The 17,153-nt window shown below is 44.4% G+C and overlaps 1 protein-coding gene across 5 annotated transcripts in view; it reads left to right on the top strand.

The window, feature by feature from the left end:
* Nucleotides 1-17,153, top strand: part of TIAM1 (TIAM Rac1 associated GEF 1) — a 198,993-nt gene that overhangs the window by 167,920 nt on the left and 13,920 nt on the right. For all 5 annotated transcript variants that reach the window (XM_040980719.1, XM_040980720.1, XM_040980721.1 and 2 more), the window contains 5 exons: nt 167-292; nt 3,668-3,776; nt 7,154-7,333; nt 7,426-7,544; nt 13,798-13,906. In XM_040980719.1, the coding sequence (XP_040836653.1) occupies nt 167-292; nt 3,668-3,776; nt 7,154-7,333; nt 7,426-7,544; nt 13,798-13,906 (643 nt within the window). The remainder of the gene's footprint in view (nt 1-166; nt 293-3,667; nt 3,777-7,153; nt 7,334-7,425; nt 7,545-13,797; nt 13,907-17,153) is intronic.

The raw sequence follows: 17,153 nt of genomic DNA, 5'->3' as shown, positions 1-17,153 counted from the left end.
CGAAGGAGGGCCAGTCCCTGTCTGCTATGATTTGCTGTGTACTCACAGAGTAAGGGGCTGCCCTATCCTGCAGTGGGATCATCACCCTGATTCATCAATACATACAAATGAAGCTCCCAAGCAGTTAGCAAATACGGGATGGATTAATGCCTTTCTCATCTTCCAGCTTGATGTGCTCTTTGGAAACTTAACTGAAATGGTAGAGTTTCAAGTCGAATTCCTTAAGACGCTAGAAGATGGAGTGAGACTGGTCCCTGATTTGGAGAAGCTTGAGAGAGTTGACCAGTTTAAGGTGAGTCTTAACCACAGGTGAGCTACAGCCATCACCCAGCATCATGGGGGCGGGTTTCCGGTGAGTCAGGTTCAGGTCCCCGCAGGAACACTACAGCAGGCTTGTTTCTGTTTGGGAAGTTCTTATGCCCCGTGTTGACATCTTCTTTGGACAATGCAGGGGGTCGGGTAGTTCCCAAAGGAAGCCTGAGGGTAGAGGGCATGTGCCTCAACCTGTCATGCTGAGGGAAGGCCCTTGCAGTTGACTTGATTAAACTGCTTCATCAGCTGGGTTCTGCTTTGGAAGATGTACCAAACCTTCTCCTTTGGTTTATGAGGGCCTCTAATACAGTAACTATTAGCAAATTAGAATGGCACCCTAAGTAAACAAATTAAGTCATCCTGTTCTGGGAACCTTCCTTCAATGGAAATGCTTGTCATTATCCAGGAGAAGGACGGTCTTCCAGCACACAGTGTCCCTTGCAGCCTTAATGAGTATTGATGACTAGCGCCTTAGTAAGGATGCTTAAAGCTGGTTTCCTCTTCCTGGCTGGCGTTCTGTGATTGCACACATTTCCTGTGCTGCATCTCTGTTCACTAACACTCATTAATGCGGCTGTTGGCTGGTATGTCGACCGCTTTTTAATTTTTTTAATTAAGATTTTTTTTTAATCTGAAAGGTAAAGAGAGAAAGAAATTTTAGCATGTACCAGTTCATGTGGTCTGAGCCCCGTCATGTGGCTGTAATGGCTTGAGCTGGGCTAGGCTGAAGCCAGGAGCCAGGAACTCTGTCTTCTCTGTGGGTGGCAGGGGCTCATGTGCTCAGACCTTCCTCCGCTGCTCTCCCAGGTGCATTAGCTGTGTGTTTGATTGGAAGTGGAGCAGCCAGGACCTGAACTGGAGATTGGATATGGGATGCTGGCATCCTAGATAGTGGCTTAACTTGATTTGTCACAACGGCAGTCTCATACTTTTAATTTTCTAAAAATATTCTTATTAATAATTTATTAGAGAGACAGAGGCAGGATTTCCAACTGCCAGTTCTCAGTGCCAGGAACTCAGTCCAGGTCTCCTCTGTGGATGGCAAAGACTCAGCTCTTTGAGCATCACCTGCTACTCACAGGATGTACATGAGCAGGAAGCTAGAACTGGGACCAGAGCTGACACTGGAGCCTCGATGCTCAGATGTGGGATGCTGGAGTCTGGGCCACAGTATTATCCGCTAGAGTGCATTCCTACTTCATAGCTGCTTTTTAGAAACGGGATCATTTAGATATGCTGGCCTTACAGTACACTATGCACACTTGAAGTGTAGAAATGGATTCTCGCTCGCTCTCTGCTGTGAAACCATCACCACAATCAGGACAGTGAACGTAATCATCACCTTGAAAAGTCTTTTCCTCCTCTGTGATTTTTCCCTCTGGCTCTTACCACTTCCCACCCACAGGCAGCCATGCTCTGCTTTCTGTTACTATAAATATTTTCAAGGAAGTTTTGATAGACTCTTCCCTTAGAAATGGGGGTGGGGGCTCTCTGAAGTCCCTCAGAGGAGAAGCATTAGTGATCAAACCTGCCCCATTTGTACCGGCTGTATACTGAGATCAGCTTTTAAGGCCAGAAGGAGAAACAAACCCTGTAATATTTTATGTACATTTACTGTGTGATATATGTTGTCTAGAAGTGTCTAGAAAGTTTATTTATTGGAGAAGCTGGGAATGAGAGTTCCCTATGTGCTTGATCGCTTCTCAGATAATACAGTGGTTGGGGCTGAGCCAAGTCTAAATCCAGGAACACAGCCCAGGTCTCCCGTGAGAGTAGAAGAAACCCTGCGACTTGAACCGTTCATCACCCCTGCCTCCCAGGGTTCGTTCACAGAAAGGTGGAGATAGGAGTTGGAGCCAGAGCTGGAGCTGGAAACTGAAACCAGGAATTCCGACATGGACACAGGTGTCCTAGTCAGCATCTAACCTGTCTCTAGTGCTCAGTGAATGTTGAACAAATGAATCGCTGTAGTATGTGTTAAGGGAGAGCTACCTGGTAAAACATTTTTCCTCACGGTTTTTTTTGGTTTAATTCTTGAGTGTGGCTCAAAGGCTATCTTACATTAACTCAGAAAAAATTTCCCTAATCCAGAGGGCTGGTGAACAGGATTAGTTTAGTGCGGGGCCCATTTGGGGTATATATTTTAACAAAAATGTTTGTGTTTAGAAAGGATCCTGCTTCGGGCATACGAAAACCTCAAGGGGGTGGTTTTCCCACATTTTGCTGCTTCTAAGGGGCAGGGGATTCGGGCTGAGATAACGTGAGATTTGCACAGCTCGGAAGGTTTCTTTCTTGAATGTGTCTGATATTCTTATCTGCCCCTCCTGGAGGAGAGAGTGGTTTTGGAGAGAGTGGTGGTGGAGATCAGGGAAACGGGGTTTCTGTTTTGGGGTGGATGAGCATTTCCTGCCTTTGTGTGGTTAACTCACTTATCTCCCAGCAAGAACTGGTGAGACCATTCAGCAGATTTCCTCTCTCTTCCCAAAATATGTGAATGCTTCACAAAGTTCATGGAAAGTAGGATTAAAAGTTTATTTTGGTTCCCTTCTTTGCCCCAGCCCCTCAAAAAAAAAATCCCTGAAATTAAAAAAAGAAAATTTTCATGCATATAAGTTGTCTTCAAGAAAGCGCATGGAAAATGTGTATTCTGAAAAACTAGACATGCATCTCAAAAATTTTTAATTCACCATCAATAATTGTTTTAAATATTATTTATTTGAAAGGCAGAGTTAGAGAAAGAGAAGGAAGATCTTCTATTCACTGATAGCCAAATAGCCACAGCATCCTGGGCTGGGCTGGACCAAAGCCAGGAATCAGGAGATTCCTGTAAAGTCTCCCATGTGGGTAGCCGGGCCCAGTAACTTTGGCTGCCTTCCACTGCTTTTCCAGCTGCACTAACAGGGTGCTGGATGTGAAGTGGGGTAGTCAGTATATAAAACGGCATCCTCCTGGGATCCTAGCATCCCTGACAGTGTATTTTACGTGCTATGCCACAACACCAGCCCCAGTAAGCACTTTTGAATTTGTTTCCATGAATGTTTTGAAGTGCCCTTGGATATTTTGTATCACCATTTAAACATCCCAAATAGGCCATGCAAAAGCATGGTCATGGAAAACCAGAAGCTCCTGGGTTGTAAATATGGGTGTGACAAAATGCAACATTCATTAGGCTCGTTCATATGTCCCTGTGCTTGCCAGGAGTCAGTGTCAGAGCATCTTCAAGCAGTGACAGGTGTGTTTGATGCAAGTGTCTGGGAAGGGTCAGGTGGGTGTGAGCTCCCCTGCTGAATCCTGTTCATATTTCTGAATGAGGAAGCAAATGGACCAACTGTGCTCTTTTTCTCGTTCACTCCAGAAAGTGCTGTTCTCGCTGGGGGGATCCTTTCTGTATTACGCTGACCGCTTCAAGCTCTACAGTGCCTTCTGTGCCAGCCACACGAAAGTCCCCAAGGTCCTGGTGAAAGGTAAGGCATCTGAGGACTGGGAACAGGTAGATAATAAATTGTCAGTTCACTCTGTGTGGATAGATAAACCAAAAGTTGTGAATATGCTAGGTAGATGTTCTTATAAGCCACAGACAGGGGTACTCAGAAGCTAAATGCATCACTCTCTCGAATGAATAGTTTTATCCGCTTCCTCAGAATGAAGTATTTGACTCAGCTATTTTGGGTTGATAGGTCAAAAAATAAAGTTTTTTTGTTGTTATGTGGGTTTAGTACCATCTGGTCAAATTTTATCAGTGTAATCTTCTTTGCTAAATATATATATATTTAAATATTTCAGGTTTTATATATATAAGAATATATATAAACATATTCTTATATATATAAACATATATATTTATATATATAAACTTGGGTGGGGGTAGATAGAGATCTTAATCCACTGGTTTAGTACCCAAATGGCCATAATGGACAGAGCTTAGCCTGTCCAAACCAGGAAGCTCCTCTGTATCTCCCAGGTGGATGCAGGGACACAAGACCTTGAGACATCCTCTGCTGCTTTCCCAGGCCGTATAAGCAGAAATCTGGATGGGAAGTAGAACAGCTAGGACTGGAACCAGAACCCATATGGGCTGCTGACAGTCTAGACTGAGAATTAGCCTGCTTTTGCACTGTGGCGACCCCTCCATTGTGTGGGTGTGTTTTAATGTGTGAGGAGCTTTGGACTGACCCAGGTGTGGCCATTGTGATCGTTTGGGGAGAAAAGAAGTGAAAGGTGGAAGATCTCCATCCTCCTCTGGTTAGATGACGGGCCATTCTGAGAGGCTCCGGGAGTGACTGTGTTTCCACAGTGAAGCTTGTGGGGTCAGCTGTCGGTGAAAAGCTAATCTTACAGGAAGAAAAGAGTAGCATTGTGATTGATGGAGGCTGCGAAGCATGGGTGAGGAGGAGCACCGGAAGAGGCTGGTTGACAGACAGGAGGGAAGGTTCCAGGGTCAACAGCACAAGAGGATAACCACAGTTAATACTATGGCCTGTGTCACACAGCTGTAAGAGAGGATATTGAATGTGCCCAACTCAGATGATACACTTTGTAGGTGATGGATGTGCTGGTGACTGGTTGGATCACCCCTGGTGTGTCTGTGCCAAAGCATCATCCAAAACTCCAGGAATGTGTAGTTAATGATGTGTTCATTTTTAAAAACCCCTCTTCCACTGAACCAGCATATTTCCACATGTCAGGATAACTTGTAATAGGTATGCACTCTTGATTCCAATCAAGGAAGAACAAGAGATTCAAGAAACGTTTCCCTGGTAAACAGCCATGCCAATAGGAAGTTTGGCTTCAAAGAATCTCTGGAAATGAGCCCCCTGTTCCTTAACACTTCGCTGTGACTGCTAAGGAAACTGCTGCTCATCAAGTCTCTGGATATCCGAGTCACTGACATGCATTGGGGTGTGTGTGTTGCCAAGGAGAACTGCTTGGCTTAATTTAAAACATAATACAGGAAATGTTCGTAGCATGCAGGACTCTGATGGCAGCAGAGGCTGCCCAGTGTCAGATGTCGTGGTGGGGACTGCCTGCACCCCACAGTATAGTGCAACCCCCACAGTGAGAGGGGCCCAAGGTGACTGTCCTGCTGTTTGACCTGCACTGTGTTGTCACACGTGCACCATTGAACAGGTGGTGACTGTGTGTGTTGTTTCAAAGCTTGATTGAATGCTAATTATTATCAAATTGTTCAAGTATTTTAAAGCAGTTCACTTTGCAGTGAAATTATATACACATTACAATCCTTAGAGCAATTTGTATGATTTTTTTTTAATTGCTCAGAGTAAATTCTGTCTCTGTGGGTTTTTTTTTAATTCAGTAACATTAGTTTTTTTGCACCTAAAAGATATTTTAATATCTTCCAAAAATAATCTTTGAAACAGCAGATATGGCCCGCAATCTCCTAATGACCAAGTGTACCAAGAGGGTACTTAGGAACAATTTTAGAACAACAAAAGATATGTCTAATTTGTTTCAAAATCTTTTTACTGATTTGAACGACACCGACAAGAGATTTATATCCTCCTGATTTACTCTCCAAATGCCCAAAACAGCTGAGGCTTTCTGGGATGAAGCTAGGAGCCAAGAGCAAGGAATTCCATCTGGGTCTCCCAAGTGGATGGCTGGGACCGAGGCACTTGGACCAGCATCCTTTGCCTCCCAGTCACATTACCAGAAAGCTGGATTGAAAGTGGAGGCTGGATTTGATCCCGAGTATTCTGAGATGGAATACAAGTGTCACAAGTGGTGGCTTAGCACTCACTATAACACCTGCCCCTGTATGTGTACTCTTGGGTCAGCTGGACTGACTGTCCCCTCTCCTTCCAGTCTTTGCCCCGTCCCAGCATCCCCCTGCACCTGGAAGGCATTAGCCCGGTTTTCCTTATGATGCACTCATGGGCAGGCACCTGTCTTGCTTGTCTGAGCCCACCAAACTTCCTAGGGCTGTGTGTCAGCTCAGCTGGGACTGAGAGTGAGTGAGAGTGAGTCTGGTGAGCAAGGAGCTACATGAACTAGTGGCTAGCAGAGCTGCGCTAACCTAGAGCAGGATTCCTGCTAGCCCCACTCACCCAGCCAGGTCTCTGGTGATTTCCTGCCTTTTTCTGAAAGATAATTTACTAGCAGTGAAATGCTTGCTTTTTGGGAAAACCAGGCTGAGGGGTGTTCCACATGTTGATTTTATACCAGCCGCTCAGGGGTAGTGGCTAGTCTTGTACCAGTTGCCTAGAGGAGGGATACTACATGCCACATAGTTCCCAGCGGGGAAGTGCCAGCATAGATTGAGAGCCTGAGCAGCTGGAGGGGCTAGGCAGGTGGATGTGGACAGGAGGCTTCTTTGTGCCCCCTTTGGGGCTAAAAGGGGTGAAGCTGGGGAAACTTCAGCAACTCTGAATAATGTCAACAGGCTGTGACAGGTGCTGCATATGATGTGCAGTGGCCCTAGGGTGGCCTGGATAGGCAGAGACTCATGGAGGAGCTGGCCATGGGTGGGGGTACTCTGAATTGAACAGGTCCTTTCCTCAGTCTAGGAGGGCATTGTGCCCAGGTCAGGTCAGCCCCACAAATGAAGATATCACAAGGAAAATACCCTGGAAATTCAGTTATGTAGATTTTCCAAACTTAGTTGTCTTTTAATTCATCAACCGTCCTGTCTTCCCAACATAAATAATCCGACCACCAGGCCCTTCCTGTTGTCTCTCTGAGTGCCGCCCCCATTCCTCATTCTTTCTGCAGTCCGCTTTCTGCCCAGTCCCTTAAAAAGCCAGCTTGGGATAAGAGCAGGTGAAATGGCAAGGTGGAAGCCTCGGGGTATTCCACCCAGACAGCCTGTATTTAAACTCCCCAGCCAAGACTGACACCGCTTTCAAGGCGTTCCTGGATGCCCAGAACCCGAGGCAGCAGCACTCGTCCACCCTGGAGTCTTACCTCATCAAGCCCATCCAGAGGATCCTTAAGTACCCACTTCTGCTCAAGGAGCTGTTTGCGCTGACCGACGCTGAGAGCGAGGAGCACTACCACCTGGACGGTGAGCCTGGCCCTCGGCCCCCAGCTCTGCTCGGGCCTGTCTCTCCGAGCGCCTCTCAATAGCCCCTGCTTTCCCCACCTGTGCTCTTGCAGTGGCCATCAAGACCATGAACAAGGTTGCCAGCCACATCAACGAGATGCAGAAAATCCACGAAGAGTTTGGGGCTGTGTTTGACCAGCTGATCTCGGAACAGACTGGGGAGAAGAAAGAGGTATGGACAGCTGCCAGGAAAGCTGGATTTGACCTTGATTGGTCTTTATTCTTACCCTCTTTTCCTCTCTCTTTCTCTCTCTCCTTCCCTCCCTCTCCTCCTCTCTCCCTTCCTCTTTCCTTCCATTTCTTCCCTCCTTTCTTCTTTTCTTCCTTTTCCACCCCTTCTTCCTTCCTTCCATGATTTGTGAGTGGAATAGGTACAACGATAGTGTTCCCATTGATGGAAGTTTTGCCCTAATCCAAGGTGACCATGTAAATTCTCTGCCTTGGTGGTGTTATTTCTTAATGCAGGAAATGTGCATCTGATGCCAGCTTCTCCCTTGGAATATTTTATGTTAAGTGTGACAGTGACTGGGAGGGTTTCTCCTTCAAAGACCAAGGCCATATTCCCAGTACATAGAGGAATAGCTAGCATATTATAGGTTATCAGCAAATATTTGTGGAATGGACAGAAGTTCCAATGGACTCAGAATTGTTTTTTAAAAGGTTTATTTTTATTGGAAAGGCAGATTTATAGAGAAGGAGATACAGAGTGAAAGATCTTCCATCAGCTGGTTCACTTCCCAGGTGGCTGCTATCGCTGAAGGTGAGCTGATCCGAAGCCAGGAACCAGGAGCTTCTGCCTGGGTGCAGGGTCTCAAGGCTTTAGACCATCCTTGACTGCTTTCCCAGGCCACATGCAGGGAGCTGGAAGGGGAGTGGAGCAGCTAGGGCAGCAATGGGTGCAAGGCAAGGATTTAACCAGTAGGCTGTTGCACTGGTCCCCAGGATTCAGAGTTACCTTAAGTTGATTGAAAAGAAATTTACTAAAGTAGTGACAGAGATAGATTGACCCAACAAAGGCTTAGGGTGAACTACACAGTGTGCCTGTGTCTCGAAAAAGGGCCTCTTGTATGGGTGAAAATGCTGCTGATGGGAGATGGATCATAGGGCTGTGTCAGGCAGAAACTAACATTAGTGTCCGTACACTCACATCCTCCTAGGCTGCTCTACTCAGTTTTGCCTTCTACCACAACAAACCTGAAAGGTAACCTAAAGGATATTGGCAGGAAGTTTAGTCTGGACTGCTGTCTTCAGAGATCGGAAAGGTCATTGTTGGGTTTGTGAAGCAAAGCTAATTTCAGACGGCTAAAAGATGCTTTCAGAAAGAGCTGAAGTCATGATATAAAGGTATTAAAGTGAACACGTAATAGCAAGATTATTTTACTCACAGGACATTAAGGAACTCAGGTAAATGTTACAAGTGGCGTATGAAAAGTTAAAATTGTATATTTAATGATGGAGTAAAGAAATATTGAGATAGATTGTAAAGGGCAACAAACTTTCTGTAGTTGAACAAAATCCATTAGGCCAGCACCAAATTGCCAGGATTTGCATTCCTCTCTATTTCCTACGCCTTACAGAGTGGCAGAGGAGGCAGAGACAGTGTGCAGGAGCAGAATCTGATAACCTGGGAGTATCTGATGTGGACCATGTATGGTTTTCAATGAAAACACCATTTTCCCAGTCTACTTGATGAGTGATTTAATGTATGAAAAGGTAGGAAAGCTAAACAAAGGGAGTAACTCAGAATTTAGGTCTCCTATCCTATAAAACTTTTATAATATGAAAACAATTAAACATGTTCAAAAGAAAACTCTCATTGCAAAACATTCTTAAAATTGTGGTGTTTATTTTGGTTTTAAAATGTACATGTTTAAACAGTTATTTTGAAAGTAAATCTTTACTTTTAAAAATAGTAATTGGACATGAGTTTTTCATTTTAAACGTTTATGTAATTTCATTGTATGGCTGAGCAAAGCTTTACTTAATTTCTAACATAAGACAATTCTCTTAGTTTCATTTATTGTTATCTAATCAGTCGTACCAGCCATAATCACAAAATACCTTCCAGAAACTCCTGGATTTTAGTGTATTTAGTTTGACAGAAATGGAAACAATTTTCATGTTTTGTCGTAATTTATTGAATGCCAAATCAGTTTCTATATTTTAATAGCCTTAGCAGCAAATGGTGATAACGCATCATGATTTGCAAAGAACAGAAAAAAATTGAATGCGATTAGAGGCTTTCAAGGGAATATGACTTAGGAGAAAATGAAGGTTCTTTAGGATAAAATTTTGAAGACTTAGGTAAGAAATTGTTCCAGTGAGGAACAAAGGGATAAAATGCTGTATTTTCTATTGAGCTGAGATTGTGGAAAGAAAGATACAAGAAATGGAAAAGGAGCCACTTGACTGAGTGCAGTATTGAAGAGGAAGAAAATTGTATATTGCTATCTGGAGGTCCAAAGCCCAGAAATTCAGAGCTGGGGGAAAAATACCCAAGAGAACAACAAAAAGGATATCTTTCCGCAGAGTAAAAGGAACAAGCAGGAAATAGGCCCCAGTGGGAATGATTGCTCAAAGGGAATTGATTACTCAGAGAAGAATGACTCAAGTCTCATTTGATCATTTTTCTCTGCTGAGGAGAATGGTTTATCAAGCTGGAAAAGATGTAGTGCCCTCGATTGCACAAGAGGAAAATTCCAGAGAGGATAAATCTGGGGGAACATAGTTGGATCTGTGCCACTTCCTGCAGCAGCGTATTGGAACAGCCGTGAAGCTGCAAGCTGACAGCTGGCTACATGCACAAGCTCTACTCACCTCCTTATCTAAAAAAACTGTCATGTGTCTGGAGGAGGGAAATTCTTATACTTTCAAAACTGTACCATGGGACCTGGCATAGCCTAGTGGCTAATGTCCTCACCTTGCATGCACCGGGATCCCATATGGGTGCCAGTTCATGTCCCAGTGGCCCCGCTTCCCATCGAGCTCCCTGCTTGTGGCCTGGGAAAGTGACCAAGGATTGTCCAAAACCTTAGGACCCTGCACCTGTGTAGGACACCCGGAAGAGGCTCCTAGCTTCTGGTCAGCTCAGCTCCAGCCATTGGGACCGCCTGGGGAGTGAATTAACAGATAGAGGATCATCCTCTCTGTCTCTCCTCTCTGTATATCTGACTTTCCATTAGAAATAAATCCTTTTAAAAAATGTCATGGAAAATAATAATAACAATAAAAATACAAAAAATTTCATATGTCCTTTCGTGCAAATGTAATATCTTTATTATGTATTTGAAAGGCAGGCAGACAGAGATGAGCAGAGATCTTCCATCCATTTGACTTAATTCCCAAATGCCCACAAACAGCCTTGGCTTTGCCAGTCTGAAACTGGGAGTGAGGAATTTAATTCAGGTCTTCCACAAGGATGGCAGGAACCCAGCTACAGAAGCACCATCACTGCACTAGCAGGGTGCATGTTAGCAAGGAACAAATATTGGGAGTGGACCCCATCCTCACATCCAAGTACTGCAGTATTACAGACAAGCAATGTTTTAGCTGCTTGGCTCAATGCCCACCCCACAAGTTGTGAATAATTTTTGCAAAAGTCATCCTTGATCCTTGTATTACCTTTTCATGGCCTCAATCAGTGATACTCTAGGATGGATATATGAACAACTTGAAATAGAATCATTTATCCACATTCATTGCCAATAGGAGGTGTTTATTAAAATGACAACATTCCAGGGACAGAGGAATCTGAATTCTGTTTCCAGCCAACCTGCCTTGGGGTGTTTCTGAAGGCTAATATGTTCATGGAGATCAAAGCTGACAATGAAACCTTGTGTGATGTTTCTGGGTCTTGATACTGATTCCCCCTGTTTAACTCTGTATAGTTGGGCTGGGCCCCAAGAGCATACTTTTTGTCTAGGTTGGAGGAAGAAAGGGCCAAGAGAACATTTTCGCTTAAATGGTGGCAATGTGGAGGCTCAGGAGGGCTGCTGGGAGATGCTGCACATCACATGGCCGATGGTGGAAATGGGCCTAATTCTGTTGGAGAGAGCAGAGTTGGACTTTTAATCACCTTGGAAGACACATTTCCTGATGCTCTGCCACAGGGTTAATGCATGGAAATTTAAGTTATAAACATACTACTCTTCCATGTGAGTGTTCAGAGGCAGAAATGTATAGTTCTCTTAATTGATAATATTGTGTGGTTTTGGCCAAGCAGTTAATATGTACAAGTATAATATGATTGCTTATAAATTTTTATTTCCTGGATTTCCTGGCATTTGTGTACTTTTAAATCAATACATAAAAATGATACACATTTGTGGGGTATCATGTGACATTTTAATATATGTATATATTATATAAAATTCAAGTCAGGGTAAGCGTGTCTCTTTTACATGCATTCTTTATTATGAAAACCTTCAAAGTTCTTTCTAGTTTTCTTCAAACATACGGTACAATATTTACAGTTACCAGAAATACCCCGCAACTAACTAATTTGGCATCTGTTGGCCAACTATCTCCTGTTTCTTCCTCCTTCCTCTTAAATCCCCTCGGCATCTGGTAGCCACTGTCCTGTGTTTGCCTTTTCTGCAGTCGACTGCTCTTGATTCCACATACAAATGAAATCATGCAGTCTCTATTTTTCTGTGCCTGGCTTATTCCACTTAACATAATGTCCTATGTTTTGTTACCATATTGGTAGTAAACCATAGGACTTCGCCCTTTTTATGACTAAACAGTATCCTATCTTGTGTATATCCCACATTTTCTTTTGCCACCTCTCAGCTAGTGGATTCTAAAGTTGATTCTATTAAGAGCTTCTTTAACAGTCAGTCATACTGATCATAAGTAACTCAGCAGCAGTTATTATAGTAATCCCAATGAAAGGCAGCAATAGCACTGTTGTTTTCAGTCTGTATGGCACCTCAGCTCCAGCACTACAGGTGTTCTGGTGGCTTGAGAAAGGACCATACCAAGCAGCAGTGTGTCTTGTGAGAGACCCAGGTGGCTGCTGAAGCTGGAAACCCAGGCAGATGAGCAGCGGCATAAATCAGAGCTGCTATTCTGGAGAAGCTCAACTTCAAGTTTTTAGGCTTTGAAAAGGCTGCCTGGAGGAAGAAAGAATCAGGCTGGATTTTTGTGGCCCCAGGGATTCACAGTGAGAGACCATTTGCTGGTTGTATTAGAGAACCATTTGGAGAAAGAGCTTCCCAACCATTTTCTGAACTGTGACTATTGGAAAGTCGTGTCTTCTGACTTGTTTAGGCATTCTAGGCTGAGACTGGAAGATCGTCATATCTGTGATGAGCCTGCTGAGGGGCAAGCCTGCATAGCTTGGGCAGTAGGGTGAGAACAGCTGACGTGACTGGGAAGGGATGGATATGTGACTGCGTCCCACTTACTGTATGATTGTATCTGCTGGAGACGGGGCATGGGGAGGACCTTTCCTGGACCTTATAATTCACGTTGCTCATGCCTGCAGAGGAACCTGCTGTCCTTCTGTTGGCTATCCTCTCCCTCTTTTAAAACGAAATATAGTCCTCTTTAAAATGAATCACAGGAAAAGGAAATAATTTGATCCCATTGCTTTTCAGAAAGCCATATTCACCCATGGAACTATCTATGCTTTTCTGGAAAGGGCTGCGTTCACTCAGGCCCTTGGAAAATTATCTGTATGCGAACACAAGAAATTTCACATTTGTAGGTTGATTTTAGCAGATTTACTGCCCGTGAATTTGAGAGCCCTGGTTTTTATCTTTTTGCCATCCGTCAGCTTCTTGAAATTATGGTAGGATTTAAATCCTGCATGTTTCCTGGGAATACAGAGTACTTATTTTCCAAACAGGAAATTTCGTATGAATTAGAGGGCTTTTTCCACTAAAAATTCACCACTTTATTCTAGCTCAGACATCTCTAATGATTCTCCCAGTTACCATTAGAAAAGTTGTTTGATTTTATGATATCTTCAGACTATTAATTGATTTTTATTGAGACACTAACAATCCCTAGTCTTCTAAAATGGGATCTGGTTTTTTTTTTTACCTGTGTTTTAATTCATTTTCATTGAAAAAATATAATTGTACCAGTATTCTGTGACATAAAATGAAATTACTCTGATAGAAGACAAGTTGAAAATACCATAATAAGTTGAATATTCATTTAATGCCCTGCTGACAAACTCATCAGAAAGACCACAAATCTAACCGTTGTTAATTTGAAGGTGTCTGTCTTTACAGTGAGAAATACACTGTTGTGATCTGTATGTGCATGAATGTAAGCCTTACCTGACATGCTTGAGCAAAAATTTTTTTAAGAACAGTATTTCCGTGAAGTAAAATGTATGCCAGCCTGCTGGATTTTAAAACATCACAAGGACCTGATCACATGGTGCAATGAGTTTATTCCACCTCTCTTTTCAGGTTGCAGATCTGAGCATGGGTGACCTCCTCTTGCATACCACTGTGATCTGGCTGAACCCTCCTGCCTCTCTGGGGAAGTGGAAAAAGGAGCCTGAATTGGCCGCCTTTGGTATGTAGCAAGGAGTGCTTTGAAGAGGGGTGGCGTGGTGATGACTCATTTCTCAGGCCCAAGGTATTATAATAAAGCTAGAGGCCATTGCCTGAATCGCTGCTCTAGCCACCAGTATGTTACAAGCAGTGCATTAAACCTTAACAGCAGTATTGGCGCGTAGAGGAGGCAGTGCCCAAGACCCCTCCCAGGAATAAACAGAATTTATGCCTTGCAGGTAAAGAACTTCCCAGCCTCCACCCCACTTCTCTCCCTCCCTTGCTCTCTCCTCTCTCCCCTTCTCTTCCCTCTGTCCCTCTCTACTCCCTCTTTCCCTTTTTCCTTCCCCTTTGCTTCTCTCTCCATCTCTGTTGTCCTGAGCATCTTTCCAAACCAACAAGGTCAGTAGTGAACCAAGCAAAATTAAGATGAGAAACCAAGCAAAACTGTCCCTGTTTCTGAGAGCCCAAATCTCTTCCTGTGCCTGCTTGGCTGCTGTGTGCAGTACTGGGGTGGGAGGAGACTGGTTCTCGGCTCAGCTCCCAGAGTGACTCCTGGTGTCTGGACCAGTGAGTGGCGAGCTATATCTCAGAACTAATGCTGGTAGAAGAAGAAAAGTTTGTGAATGCTGTGTGTTTTGCTCAGCTGGTTCTGATGGGTGCAGTAGCTGCAGTGACACATATCACGTGATGATTCTGTGAGATGTGTTTTATGAGAGCGCAAACCCATGTGTTAATGCACTGGGAATTGTGCATAGATCTGGAAGTATGGCTGTGGTTGCAGGGTAAATGCATTCTGCATCATTGTTCCTGAGCCCAGAGTGATCAGCTGTCTGTACTTTGGGGTTTTGTTCCTTTTTTTTTTCACTCTAGCCCCACCTGGAAGATTCATGGACAGGTTGACTGTTCTCTTACTTACATTTTTGGGGCCTTGGGAGGAGGGAGATGACTCAGTACATCTTTAACTAGATTTCTTCCCCCTCCTTCTGTGATCTGAAGCAGTTTTCCCAAATGGAGTATGTGGGGGATATTAAAGTCAGTGTTTAATACAAAGATTTATTGTACTGCCTACTTAGGTTACTTTGTTTTTGATCAAAGCTCAGTGATATTCCTAAAATTTTCTAATGAGCCATTTCATGGACGATAACAAAGGAGGGGCTAGTGTCTGGTGCAATGGTTAAGATACTACATTGATCCCCAAATCAGAGGACCTGGGTACTGGTCTAGGCCTTGCTTCTGACTCCAGCCTCCTGCTGTATGTGCATCCTTGGAAGTGAGCAGATAATGCTTCAAAGTGCTGGGGTCCTCGCCTCCCGCCTGGGAGACCAAGATTGAGCTCCAGCTTCTGGCTTTGACTCGGCTCAGCCCTGGCTGTTGCAGGATTTGGGGAAGTGGATCAGCAACTGAAAGAGCTCTCTCTGTCTCTCTGCCTTGCAAGTAAATAAAAATAAATGATAACTTTTAAAAGGAGCATGCACATGTACTGGTCAGACAAGGAGTACTATGCATTTTAACAAGATGTTGGTGTTGGATGGAGTAGGTGTTTTGGAATGAACATTTGCTTTCTTTTTACCATCACTGCCTGTGTTTCTCATGGTGTGCTTTCTTCCTGAGAAGTCTGGGGTCTCTGATGATGCTTAGTGGGTCGTTTGTGGGAATAACCCATTCCAGAGCAAATGGCTCACTTCATCTCTACCTGTTCTTAATGTTGGGCTACAGCCCAGCAATTTCAGAGTTAAAACTTTGGAGTTTTCATGACATGTCCCCGAAAGGTTACAGATTGCCTGCAGTTGGGAATAAACAGAAAATAAGTGAAAAGAAAATAATTTGTATGTGAGAAAGTGAGAGTTGGCAAAAGCCTTTTCCCAAGGAAGGGCTCCAGACAGAGAGGCCATGTTTTTTGTCACTATAGCCAAACACAAATGTAAGGGAGAAATAAGAGGCTGCCGTGTTAACAGGTGGGCAGGCAGGCCTGGATTTGGCCAGAGAACCTGGTTTGCCAACCAGTGGTAGAAATGTTTTTGCAACGATTGCAGAGTTGAGGTTTTCTGTTGTGGTGGACTCTGTGTTATAAGGACAGGTGAGTGTGGCTGACTGCAGGAAACAAACCTGACACCTGTCCAGATTGTGAGTGGATGCTGTGTCCCTCACACACCCTGCTGACAGCTGACTCAGTAAGAGCCATAGTTACCAGGCTGGAAATTGTAGAACTTGCTGATAAGAGGCCAGCTTGTCATGACTCAGAATCCTTCCTGAGTAGCAGTAATGAGAGAGAAGGATGACATCGGGGTTGTGAACAGCTGTCTTAGTCCTTATAATGAGTTTATTCATAGAAAATCTTCAATGAGGCCATTGAAGGTAACAGGTTGTTTGGTTTGGGTGTGATTTTAAGCAGCAAGGCAGAGCTAACAGAGCCGGAGTCCTGTGAAGAGTGTAGGGTAATTGCCATCGATCAGGCAGCTTTCAAGCTTATTCGTTTTGGTGTAAGCCTCTGATCACAGGAAGCGCAATTTCTTCTGAACCTGAGGCTGACTCAGTGTCAACCCAGGACCTTGAGGGGTCACTCACAGGGTGGCCGGTGTGCACTCTGAGTTGATAATCTTGACTTTAAGAACAAGAGGAAAGGAGAAACCAGAATGGTTCGTCCAGCCTTCTGCCAAAATGGGTATTTGTATGTTGGGTGTGCTCCTTGGGGGGCATGGAGAGGGCACTTGAGGGTGGCAAGGCTGGCAGAAGTGTTGGGGAGCAGGATCTTGCCTATGGATTGAGCCACACCCCAAAGTCAATTAAAGGACAGATAAATGCATTGTAAGCTCAGGTGTGTATACCAGGCTGAGGCTCCTTTCTGGTCTCTCCCATGAGCCAGGGTGGAGGGAAACTGTGACAGGCATGCCATTGTGGATGAGGTCCCCAGTATTGGATCTTCTAGGTCCTCTGTCCTGGCCCAGAACCCTCTCACATTTCAAGACACCTTGCTGTGCTGGCCTTTGGTTTCTGGATGCCTTGTGGTGGGAGTTGAGGAGCACCAGGGCTTGCTCGGCCTCTGCACAGCCTGGTGTGAGCCTCTGAAAGGAAAGCTGCTGGTATGTCTCCAGGATTCCTGAGCCATCAGATGCTGTGGGGGCTGAAGGGCTCAGGGCAGTCCAGACCCAAGTGACTGCATCTCAGGACTTATGTGGAAATCAGGTAGATCAGATGTCCTGAATGAAAACATGAACCAGATACTTGGCTCTGGTCTTCAGAGGCCAGGCAGCCTGGTGGTCCAGCCC

This window comes from Ochotona curzoniae, unplaced genomic scaffold, assembly GCF_017591425.1.
Source record: "Ochotona curzoniae isolate NIBS_2020 unplaced genomic scaffold, NIBS_Ocur_1.0 contig_3498, whole genome shotgun sequence".
Classification (NCBI taxonomy): domain Eukaryota; kingdom Metazoa; phylum Chordata; class Mammalia; order Lagomorpha; family Ochotonidae; genus Ochotona; species Ochotona curzoniae.
This window is presented reverse-complemented; position numbering and strand designations above follow the sequence as displayed.